The sequence below is a fragment of the Triturus cristatus genome, chromosome 11 (genome assembly GCF_964204655.1).
Source record: "Triturus cristatus chromosome 11, aTriCri1.1, whole genome shotgun sequence".
Classification (NCBI taxonomy): Eukaryota; Metazoa; Chordata; class Amphibia; order Caudata; family Salamandridae; genus Triturus; species Triturus cristatus.
Window position 1 is genome coordinate 615,087,215 of NC_140594.1, and position 12,718 is coordinate 615,099,932.

Below are 12,718 nucleotides of genomic sequence, written 5' to 3' on the forward strand. Positions count from 1 at the left end.
TGCCTTTCTCTGCATCTACATTGCCCTTTGTCTACCTAAACCAAATAAAATCACAACTTTAATCACTTTATTGAACTAATTTTCATCAATTGGAAAGCTATTCACATACCAGTATTTCACCTATTGATCTAATACAAAGCTTTTCAGAGCTGGGCTGCCTCTGTGCAACTGGATCTTGTTTTTGGTTAAGCCTTCTTGACTAATGGGTCTTCGGGCCCCTTTATGGACGGACATTTTGAAGACCTACATTAGGCCCAAAGCCTGCCCAAGGGAATAGCTAATTCCCTAGAAGCAAGTTCATGTAGAATACTCGATGGAACCCATTGTGTGTGCATTAGGTAACAGATGTGTATTTACTGACACACAAGTGACACCCATCCAACCCCTGAATGGAAAGCAGCCCTGACAAAAAACTGAGTCAGATTTCAGTCAGAGATTTGTTCCCCTACAGATATGCAGAATCAGTTCTGTATGCCCACATGCACTGTCCAAAACTTTATTTTACGTCATTTTAAAAACCTTCAACACAAATTTAATATGGAAATAATGTATGGTCAAAACTGCCAAAGGACATGTCACTTGTTATCACAGACTATCACCTTTCATTTTTTTAATAACATATGGACATCATTTTGCCATGAATATATAGAGATTATTGTAGCAGATTACAGAAGCATCTTGGGAGGAGGGTGGATGGATGGGGGCTCAGTAGGCATATGCACGTGCTTTTTCTGCCTTCCTCCCACACACTAATGTGTTAGATTGGGCTGCAGATACTTAAAGCCCCTTGTGTAACACCCATTGATTCAGTGCACATTCCACTCCTGTGCGAGGTCCAGTGGACATTCCCTCATTTTAATGGAGTTGTGCCCCCCTGCAAGTCAGAGAAAAAAGAAAATCATCTCCCTAGACCATACTGATAATGCTGCCACAAAAACAAATGGTTCTCGGAAGGTGCACAGATAGTGCCAAGTGAGAAGTGTGGAAGTGTCACATAACTAGTCGCATTACTTGTCATATATGTCATAACTTGTGCAGTCCCTGGGGCATACTTTAGGGGTTATGGAAGGTTCCTGTGTGCCCCAGGCACACCATCCAAAAGCAGGCCAGACTGCAAGCAGTTAAAGGTGGATAAGCAGTTTGAAACCAGTGTTCTGTCTTTCACTGCTGCACTCTCTCCAGAGCTGCTTCAAACTGTCAGTTCACAACGGTGCCTCATTTTTGTAGTCTGGTACATGCTTCTGGTAGCCCTGGAAATGTCCAACTAAGGTGCGCACTGGTGTAGGCTGGGACATTGCCTCTGTTTTCATAAGGTTGTGCAGAATACACAGCCATCATCTAAAAGTAGAGGAAGATACAAATGTATTACTGTGCCAGAATAAAAGCTCATGTTTATGCCACAGTTTGTGGCCCTCCTGCTCTACTTTTCTTCCTCTAACCTTCCTTCCTCTTAAATCTGTTCCTCACATTGTTTTGTTTTACTACCCCTTTGATCGGTCTCTCATCTTGCTTTGTTCTCCTGCTCTCCACTGATATTTTTCATTAATTGCCGTCCCCTCCATCTGAGCATCTTTCTTCCATCCCTTTTCTACATTACCTGTTCCTTTGCCACCTGCCTCCCTCTTAACATCTTTCTCTGCTATCCCATCTAATCTGTATTTCTCAGCTGTATTTTCTTCTATGGAAAGTGGCCATTTCCCAAATGTATCTGTATTTTTCCTTTTTTTTTTATCATCCTTCTCTCAGCTGCCTCCTTAGTTGTAGCAGTATTTACCACATTTTGTCTCCCCTGTCTCCCGCTCAATCTAAGTTGTCTTTCTTACTTTTCTGCTTCTTTATAATCCACTCTCAGGCAGTTTCCAAACTCAGTCTCACTTCCTCAGCCACTTTTGTCGCCTTTGCCTGTATAGCACATCTTCCCTAACCTCTGTTGTCTCTTTCTAGCCTGTCAACCCTCTGCTTCTCACCTGTCTGACCTTGTGTCTTTCAGCCATCTCTTTCCCCACTTTCAACAGTTTGCATCACCTTTCTTTCTTCTCAACAGTCACAGTCTTTATCATTTTCCTCTCACCAATCTCTCCCTCTCTTCCAGCTTTTCTTTATCATTTATGTACATATTTTTGAATGCACTGACGACTTCCACTCTCTCAGCTTTCTACTGTTTCTATTTGTTACTGCTTTCTCTGAGCGTGCTCGCACAATTTGCTCTTTATCACCTCTTATATCAATGTCCTGTTTTCCCTCTGTCTCTTTGAATGCTCTTTTCACCTGTCTCTCACCCCTTCTCTCGGATGTCTTTTTCACCTACCGTCAATCTCTGCTGTGTCCTTCTAGTCTCTAGTATTCGTCCTTCTCACACTTTCCTCCCTCTCTTTTATTGTGCCTATCGGTTGGGCCTGTCCCAGCTTTTCTGCTTGTCCCATCTCCCATGCCTTTCCCGCTGTCTCGGCTGCCTCTTTATTTGCCTCCGCCTGTTTCTTCTCTTAAGTCTCTCCCCCTCACACCCGGCTTATTATCTCTCCAACATCCACCTATCCATCCTTCTGTCTCTTTAAGCTTTTTCTTTCTCTCTGTCTCTCAAACACACGCACCTATCTATTGTGTTTTCTTTCTCACTTGTGGTCTCTCTGGTGTCCCTGTTTGCCTTTTTTCTTTCTTCTGTCTGTCCTATTTCCGCTGCCTCTGATATGTCCAGAGACGGTGAGAGTCGTTTTGCCTCTTTCCCAGCAATAATAAATCAAATATGTTGCAACTTTCATATATTTTCAGTTTAAACACACCCTACTATGTTCTTCCTTACAATGCATGTTGAAAAGCGATCTTGACTCTGCCTTAGTGATTTCTTAGGTCAGACGTCGCAAGCTTAGTGCCTGGAGTTGCACGGGGAAAGGCAGAGGTCGCAAATGCGACCATTTGCAACCCCTAAATGACGTCGAAGGATACCCCACCAACCAGCAGCAAGTTGTTGGCTCCATTATTAGGGGTAAACATCTGAAGACAGAATGATTATGAAAATGAAAGCCGATGTGTTGCACCCTATCCAATGGTATAATGGGGCAACTAAATGAGAATGCATAAAAAGTAAAATGTTACTCATCTACACAAAACTTAATTCCTTAGTCTCCGGGTTTCATATCTAGGCTTCACAGCCTGCCAATATAGGTTGTACTGCAAATTATATGAATCTTATATTCCTTCGTAAATGCACTTCTATCTCTTCTGGTTGCAGTAGTGTTGAGGCAGAATGACCAGAAGACATGTATTTTTAAGGTGAGATGTCTTATGACTGTATGAACATCTGATCACTCTTCTTTCATAACAAAATCTTCTACAACAAAAGACCAGTGGCAATGTTACTGTTTTAACAGACAGCTCTATTTTTTTCCCTTACCTCCCAAACATTGCCAGAAGATCTTCATTATCAAAATGTACCTATTGACTGCCTACCATCTGTGAAGCCTTCTTCAGTGCCTCAAAATCAAACCATCTGTGTCTCTTCTACATAAGCATATGCTGTATAGAAGGTTGCCAGTAACCCAAAAGGTTACTGGCTCAAACGGAGAGTAAAAAGGAAGAACTTTGGCCTATTTTTGATTTCAGAATAGCCAAATTTACTGTCTGTTATATCCGAGGGACTGGATGTATGAGATAGAAATTCAGGATGCCTACTTCCAGTATAAAGTCCTACCATTTGATGATGGTCTTGGTGATCTAGTGAGCGCTTTAAACTGTGATAAGTATCCCCTAGAAGAGCTGGAAAGGTTACCTGTAATCCGAGTTCTGTTCCAGTGGAATCTTGCAATGGAGCAGAGAATTCTGTGACCTGCATAGTTTTTCATACTAGGAGGAGTTAAAACTTGTCTTAATTCATCATTTTATCTAATTAAAGAAGCAGGAAATAAGCTCTGCTTTAAAGGCTCCGCTCTAATATATCTACTATTGATTGAGGCAGTGCAAAAATGCGGTGACTACTGTCAAGTCTTCATCAGTCCCACATCATGCCACAGGCTTATACTGCCTCTTTCAGTTTTTATCTCAACAGGTGTAGAACTGATCAAATTTACCAACATCATGCAGAGAAAATAACACAGCTGCTTCCAGTAGTAGAGAAGGAAACCTGTAAATTGCGAGACGGAGATTTTTGTTCACCCACTTTGAACAGACCGCTTAACTCTCCAGTTGAGCCCGCGACTTCCTCTTAAACAATTGAGCAGTATATGTGTAGATTCACTTTAAATGCTATTGTAGTCGGCTTTATCTAAATCTTAATATGTGTTTTCGGTGAATTTTAAGTATATCCCAATGCTATAGAAAAACGAAAGTGTTGCCAGAAATAGCTGCTCACACTCTGGCCGTTCCTGTTTTTCCCATGTTCTAACAGTAACATTTTCCAACATTAAAGTTTTGCAGTGAACACATAATTTTGCAACGTGGCATGATGGCATACTTTTGTGAAATTCGCATAACTGTTGTAACACAAAATTCTGGAAATTATATTAGTATAATTTTAATTTTGTCAGAGTCTCCACAAGATAAACTAGGTTGCATTCACTGCTTAAACCAAAAGTCCTTCCACAGTGTTTATTTTCACTGTTAGTGTTACTGGACTTCTTAGAAAGCATTGTTCGTTCACTCTAGAGACTGATCATTGCCTTCTTTTTAAACTGAAATGAAGAAAATAACAGCAGCAGATAGGCTATGTATTGTACAAACTGTTTTTTTTGCTGAAAAGATGCTCTTGTAGAAGTGTGTTGCCATCTTGCATGTGGGTGAGGCTACTTCAGTGAAAATTCTCCTGATGAAGAACAAAGATTACAAATAATTTTAGTATCTTAAAGTTTTTCTTTCCCCTTGGCCAACTGTGAGTTACTAGAACAAGTGGATTCCATTGTGAAACGCAACTCCAAATATTTCCAGTGCACGAAAAAGCTAATTTTCAGTGTTGAAGATACAATAAGGTGTTATTTGTGTGAGGGAATAGATATACAGTAGGTAGTCGACAAACCTCAAAATAGAAGACCTAACAGGTACATAACTGCAGCATCTAGGTGCTGGTTCACATAAGCAAATGCACTTTATAGCTTGAAGTAATAACCCTTCTGCCATTAAGCAGTGGATTCTGCAAGTACTGAATGACAATACCATATTTTGATAGCTTTATTTGCTGTCTGCAGTTTTGTTTATCAGTTTAAAGATAGTTTTTTTTCTTTCTCTACTTGGATTTTCAATGCTATTAAAATCAGTATGTGTGTGTATAAGGGCACAAACGTTTATATTAAAAGGAGAAGGGATCTACTGCAGCTACCTTTGCTGACGTTTGGATCACAGAAGAGCAGGGTGACAGATATTTCTGTTTATTTTATGTTTCATTTTCTGATTTTACATTCACAAAGGTAGCTTGCTAGTACACTTTTGCATGTTGGTGGGGAGTGAGCAAAATAAACATTTTGTTGCTGGCACAGTATCTGTTCTTCAGGAATACCAGAGACTTGTTTTTCATTTCTCTGTAAGCCCAAGTATAAATCACGATCATTGTTCTATCCTCTGCACGTTGTTGTGTGCAGTGATGTAATCACTCTGCCATCTAGGTGCAACTTCCTGCCCCCAAGCACCACCCTTGTAATATCCATGCAATAATTCTATTCAGGAAATCCTAAGCACTTACCCAGCCGCTCTTACAATAAACTTGATCTGTTTTGCAATGCACTCATTGTAGTATGCTATGTATATCATTTCACATGTCACACATTTATTTTCTCTCTGTACACCGTTTTCCCTGCAGTGACTGCCCACCTCTCCCTCTCTGTCCGGCGTGCCCTGCAGCCTGTCGCTATTTACGTATTTTTCTTTCTTCTCTAGCTGCTGTACTGAAATATGAGAACAATGTAATGAACATCCGGCAGTTCAACTGCTCCCCACATCCTTACTGGCTCCCCAACTTCATGGATGTCTTCACGTGGTCTTTGCCTTTTGTAGGGGAAAAAGGTAAAATGATTCATAAGCAATGCTACATGGCTGACACTTCAGTGCTAGAAATTGATTGCTAAGGTTTCTCCTCACGTAGAAGTTTGTATGTGTGTTTCTTGATGCCTTATCCCTCTGTGATGTTTGTATCTGGATGTTTCCATTTGTGGATCCTCTTGCGTTCATTCATGATACCATGCTGCATATTCAGACGCCAAATTTAGCAGCTTGAAGTTTTACGATATGCGTTGAGCCTTTTCCTTTCTCTTATGTACATTCACAGTGTACTATGCCCATCTTGCACTCTTTGGGCTCCCATGCTGCTTAGGCACTTCATTCTCTGTTCGCGTACACATGAGTAGTTTGCTTCCTTCACCTGTATGTATAACTTAATTGCACTACTCTTTTCAAGACTCCTATAAATACCCTGTGGATTCAACACCCCTGCTATAGTTTCAGGGTACCACTGTGTGATCCGCCCAAGACTGATAAATGTTGCAGGATTCTCCCTTGCTAAGCCAATCCAAAGAATCAAAGGGCGCTCTACTCCTGTTTACCATGAGTATTCAAAGAATGCACTTCACCCACTGATTTGTCTCTTAATTTTCTCCTCGGCCAGGAAGGATCCTGGATGCTGTATTTTGTGCCTTGAGTTTTCCTCTTACAAGTTGATGTTTTTTTCCATCTTTTTCAAGGGCTCCTCTCTCCAATTTTTTTTTATAAAGTAAGGTAATCGAAGGTGCACTTGCAGATTTGTGAGACAACAGGTCCCTTCTTTTAAGCTGCAGTGTAAAAGGTATCCGGTTCTGATGATCTTTTCATCTGCTGCCTTAACATGATAGCCCCGTATACTTCACATGAGAATAGTACATCTCACTATGTAGACCTTACTCAACACTCCACCTATTCTCCCTTTCTTTTCCTTCTCTAGAAGCTAGTTCTAGGGGCTGCAGGTACTATGAGAACAGTAGGAAGTTTGGGGTCATGGAGCATTTGGAATTACTGGAGCACACAGCCCTGAGAGGTAAACAGCTGATTCAGGTGCCAAAGTAGTCACAGTTACCTTAAGCAAGGATCCACTGTTCTCTTTTTAAAACAAATATTTTTCTTCTACTTATCTATTGGAGACATGTAAAAAGAACATCAGTAACTCTATTTGCCTTGGAAGAGAAGAATTAACACAAGGAATTGTTGTGGCATTGTAACACTGGAGGAGGTGTCTGGTTTTCATTTAAATTTAAGAAATGTATTGCACAAATGATGGTGGTGTCCAATAATATATGTTATTGTTGACGAAAAAGTTTAGATTGAGCCCACTACAGTCACTGTTCTTTTTATATATAACAATCCCAAATCTCTAGAGCGTAATTTCGGCGACCACCATGTTTAGTAGTGTCTGTTGGAGATGAGCACAGCAAGTAAGAAGGTTACCTTGTGGTTCCTAGCCACAGCCATGACACCTAGGTTGGTTTTGTAGACGGCTGTTCAAGCCTACATTGACAACATTCAACTGCGCCTGAAGGTGTCTGCCAATAAAACCCCTTCATCCCTTGATACAGGCATTGAAAACCATTAAATAATGGACGATGCACAGCTGCTTGCAGCTTATTGCTGCAGTAGTGGAGATTACAATCTTCGACAAGCATTTGCAATGCAATAGGTCTCGCATTCACACAAGTTTGAGCTATTAACATTGTAAATGACATTGCCTTTTATTTTTATTTTCGTTTTTAAAACCTAAATAAAAGACATTGTCATCTACAATGCCAGTAGCTTAAACTCGCCTAAATGCGAGACCTATTGCATTGCAAATGCTTGTTTTTATCAGGGTTAGTTCAGTGCTTTAATTTGAGCTGGTAGTTGCCGTTATTTTTCCTCATCAGACATATGGCCAGAGCAGGAGAGAGGAAACACAAAAGAGGGGAAGAAGTAGGAAATGAATGACAGAAAAACAGTGACAAAGAAAGAAAGCAGAGATGAAAAAGAATCTGAAAGAGGGAGCTAATGGAGGGGGTGGATGGTGGTGGATGAAAGAGGCATACTGTGGTTTTAACACTACGCAGCCTCTGTGTTTGGCCGCCTCGACATTTGATAGCGCCTGCCACGGGCTTCTGAGGAAAACGCTGGGCCCCGGCACTTATTCTCATAAAAATTAAGCACGGGGGATTGTTGCACAGTTCCATTGCATGTCACTTCAAGCTTGGTGAACAAACAGCCAATCAGGAGTCGCACATTCATTCACTGGCTTGCTCTTTGGTGCGGGCGCCATTTCGACTCTGGTACATTGACTCATGGTGTTATTTTACCTTCTGCTAATGCGTTTAATTTACCTTGCACAGACATAAACACCCAGTAATAAAATCTTAAGTGGCTCAAGCTCGCGCCCCTGTTCATTTATCATTTCCGTGACATCACCAAGGTGAAACCTAAAGCATAGTGCAGAATGGGGAAGCGGTGGGATCGGAGATGTGCAGTCTGACACTATAGTGAGCGACGGCATCACCACCCTAGGGGATACAACATTCCGGGCCAATCATGAGTTCAATAAATACTGTCACCAGATGACAGACTATGAATGTCTCCTCCAAGGGAAGAGAAGTTGGCTTAAGGGCTACGGCGGTCGGCGTCAAGTCGGGGGAACCGGGCTTGAATCTCGGCAAGGACGCACGACATCCTGTGATTCTGGGTAAATCGTTTAATCTCTCCGTGCCTAACAAAAACAAGATGCTGCTAGAGCGACCATAATAGGATTGAAAAAAGCTCAGGACAGACCAAATAGAATGAACTTTGATGGGCCACATCGTAACCCTGCTATTCGCTGACATGTTGGAACTTTGCGGAAAATGCAAAACAAAGTCTAATTGCAGAAAATGAACTTTTTTTTAAGGAGAACTCTTTAAATACCTTAGTAAAAACGATGCGTACACAACATTCCTCCCAATTATATACAAATGCTTCTTGTAAATTAATAAAATACAGATTCATTGTTAACAAATGACATCCTAATATTCTCTCCGGCTGGTGCAGTGGTGTGGAAAGGACTCCGTTTAAAGATGGCGGCTCCAGTAGCATATCATTGTGGAACAAGTGTAGCATGCCCCCCCCCCCCCCCCCCCCCCCCCTCGGGTGAGTGGTGGTGCAGGGACAGCAGCCACGTGACCTCCGCGGGATAATGCGGGTCATATGCCTGGTAGCTCACTCTCCGATCTGGCAAACGATAAGAACTACATAGAGAAGAGGAAAGTGTTTCGGAAATATACAGGCTGCAAGCAACGCAGGACTCGAAGACAGCTTAAGTTCAAATATGGACTGCGGGGTGATCACCTCCAAAACCGGACTCCTTCTGCTCAGCTTCATATTCTGGGTAAGCGTGTTCTTTCTAAGCGGTGAAAAGTTTAAACAAGCTGTCTCCGTGGAGCCGACGGGAAAATGAAAAGTGAAAGTGCATGAGGCTGCTGAGGACGGAAGGGGGACAGGAGATGTGCACGCCGCGTGGCTGTACACATCATTGCAAGCGCGTCTCCACAAGCGCGTCCACAGACTGCAATCGCCAAAAGCACTGCGCGTGCCCATCTCTTGTCCCACTTCCGAGGCGAGTCAGCAACAATAGATCTCGCTGGCGACAGCGCTTTCGCGCTGCGTTCGCCAGGCGAGACCTAAAAAGGAAAATTAATGTACAATGTTTCTACCAGGGTTCCACACCGCGTGGTTGAGCCTTGTACCCATTAAAAAGGTAATAAAACTGATTGTAACGTGACACTTGGCTATAATTGATTGCATAGTTACTTAAACCTTTGCAATAAAATGCAGCAATTTAAAATACAAAATAACGTTACTGTAATGACTACTAGTAATCTCCTCAAATTAATTAGTCTTAATTAAAAACCCCATGCATAAGTAAACAGAACCCATACGTAAAACAAGCAATAAAAGGGGTTAAATAAAGTGTCACAGATAACAGGTGTGCTCCTCAAGCAATAAGTTAAGTGTGTGGCCAGCCTTGAGCAGACTGTCATGGGGAGCTTGGCAAATTAAAACTGAGCCAATGGTGCAGCCAGTGTTGTTCCTCCCCTGTTCAGAGTAGGGAGATTGCAAGAGACAAAAACATCCCCTAAACTAAAGTGCAAAGACAGGAGGGATGCGCCTTGGGGGGCCAACAGGGTGTGATAGGAAATGCAGGCCTCTGAGGATTACCCTCCCACAGTGACAAAAGACAAGCAAACCTTCCCCCTCGATCGCAGCACAACCATGCACATGTTTAGTTTGCCACTGGCCCTGGCAGGGCCGTACTTGTCAAAGGTATCATTCTGCTCTAGCTTATGTCATTGCTGGCACCCGCATAGGTGTAAATGGAACTATGCCATGCATTTAATAGCCTATCTATGTCCTTAAAAAAAAAAAAAAAAACGTTGACTATGACCAGTCAAGTCATAGCACCCTCTAGAACCTTCTCAAGAGAGGCTGACTTCCTCATAGTTTCACCACATGTCGTGTGTGAAGGAAGTCTCTCTGAGCGCTGCTCAGTTTCACTCATCTGAAAGCTGTTTTCAACTACTACTCTACTGTGTCTGACAGAAAAGGCCTCTTCGGTCCATGTAAGACCTGTAACAAGAAGAGAGTGCATGTGGATGACCCACACAAGGACTGCATTTATTGTCTTCATCCTAAACATGAGGTAAGAGTGTAATATTTGTTGCACTTTCTTCTCAAAAACTCTTGAAACAGAGAATGTAGGCTAATACTGTGGATTCAGAAGACGAAAGCTCAGAAATCATCTTCTGTGGAGGATTGTTACACCTCTTCTAGGTTGCACAAAAGGGCTAGATCCCATGATGAAGCGCCAGATGAGTCAAGAAAATCTGTGAAGACTTCTCACCAGCCTCACAACTCCAAGAAAAAGGAGAGACAAAAACATTTCCCCTCAGATTCATCCTTACCTGGCTCTTCTAAGTCATCTGCCGCGAATAGAAGTCACCTTTATGCCTCATCTTCTGAGCTGTCCATGGGGCAGAAATCCTATTTAAAATCCTTGTCTACGATGCATTCACCGTTGGCACCTAGATTATCAACGACCACCAGTACCACCATCTCGTCATCAAGACCGTCGACAGTGAAAACTACGATCACAGCTGCCATCAGTACGCCCATCTTATCGATAAATATTCAGGCGTTGACTAAGTCCCTGCAGACAGTGGTCCTGTCTACCACAACACCAAAGAAGGACACCTACATCCCTCCGACAAGCACTGATAATGCGACCGTCTATGACTATTAGAATTTCTAAGGCCTCCAGAACATTTCTACGTCCTGAAATCACCTAAACTTGCAAAGTCTCTACTCCACCACCAAGTCATCTGTTGAACATTGAGGAGTCTGATGATGACGGCTGACTGTCTGATCCAGCTCAGTCTGTCAGAACTGAATGTTAAATGTGAGGAGGAAGATGAGAATTATGAGGAGGAAGGTCATTACTACCAACATTCCTCACCTCCAAGACATTATGAACCCTGATATAATTCCTATCCTCCACCTGAACGAGATACTGCACACCTTTCTGCTTCCTTGATGCATGACCTCCAAGCCATGCTTACTGATTATCAGAGGCGTTTTCCGCAACCCCCTGATCAGCAGCCTGGTGCACCACCACAACTTGTCACCCCTCTTCCTCCAACACCTCTCCCCCCGCCAGCAACCCCTAGAATGACGTCTGCCTCCCATGTGGCAGCAGCGCCGATAGATGATCCATCATCATCTGATGATGAAAGAGAAGAGGGGGAGATTCCTGACACACAGCCGCCTTTGGATAAATTGGATGACTGTCATACCAGCATTCTCCCCACCTCCACACCAACCTTTTGATTCACCTCCAGAGTATATATGAGGGTTCCACAATCTGATTTCATTTCCCTATGTTGGTGAAGCATTCTGACTGCTTTCTTTATGACTTTAAAAATCAGGCAAGAAAATCAGTGTGCTCTATACCAATCGTAGACTACATCTGGCAGGAAGGAGTCAAAGTGATGAAGAACCCTGCCATGGTAGCACCTATCCTCCCTCACATCAACAAAAGTAAAGGGCCCCTAAGGATTCCCTGGCATATTTGACAGGACATCCAAAACCAGACTCAGTAATATGTCAAGCGGCACAGCAGAGGTCTAAGAATCAATCTACTCCTATTCAAGCCACACCTGACAAGGACAGACGCCGTTTAGACAAGATCGACAAGAGGTTATCCAGCATGTCTGCGAATACAGTGCGTGCAGCCAACACTTTGGCGGTTCTCAGCCGGTATGACCTCCAAATGGGGTCTGATGTCTGATCCATCATAGACCTCATCCCTGTGGATAGACAGTTGGAAGCCAGGAAGATCATATTAGAGGGCAAGTACACTTCGTCTGAAATAATAGATTGTGCCATGGACATCGCCTCCTCAGGCTTCTGTCAACTAGCCAGCGCAGCGGTGTTAAGGTGCCAAGGTTGACTCAGGGCAGCCTCTTTCAGACCTGAGGTCCAGTCAGAAATTTTAGACATGGAAAATTACGGGGACACATTATTTGGCAAACACATTAACGATTATTTGCTTGCTATTAAAACTGACACAAATTCCTAAGCACCCTCCAGTATCGCATGGCGCTGTTTCTAGGAGCACATGGGAGCAGCTTCTCTTCATACAGGGGTGGATTCCAGTGCTCCCAGCAGTATTAGTCTTACCAGCCCCAACACAGGCAGGGGTATGAGCAACATTCTCTACCTG

General features: G+C 42.8%; 1 protein-coding gene across 2 annotated transcripts in view; it reads left to right on the forward strand.

Moving 5' to 3' along the window:
* Positions 1–12,718, forward strand: part of PPP3CC (protein phosphatase 3 catalytic subunit gamma) — a 653,177-nt gene that overhangs the window by 400,457 nt on the left and 240,002 nt on the right. For both annotated transcript variants that reach the window (XM_085633979.1, XM_085633980.1), the window contains exon 9: positions 5,860–5,985. In XM_085633979.1, the coding sequence (XP_085490105.1) occupies positions 5,860–5,985 (126 nt within the window). The remainder of the gene's footprint in view (positions 1–5,859; positions 5,986–12,718) is intronic.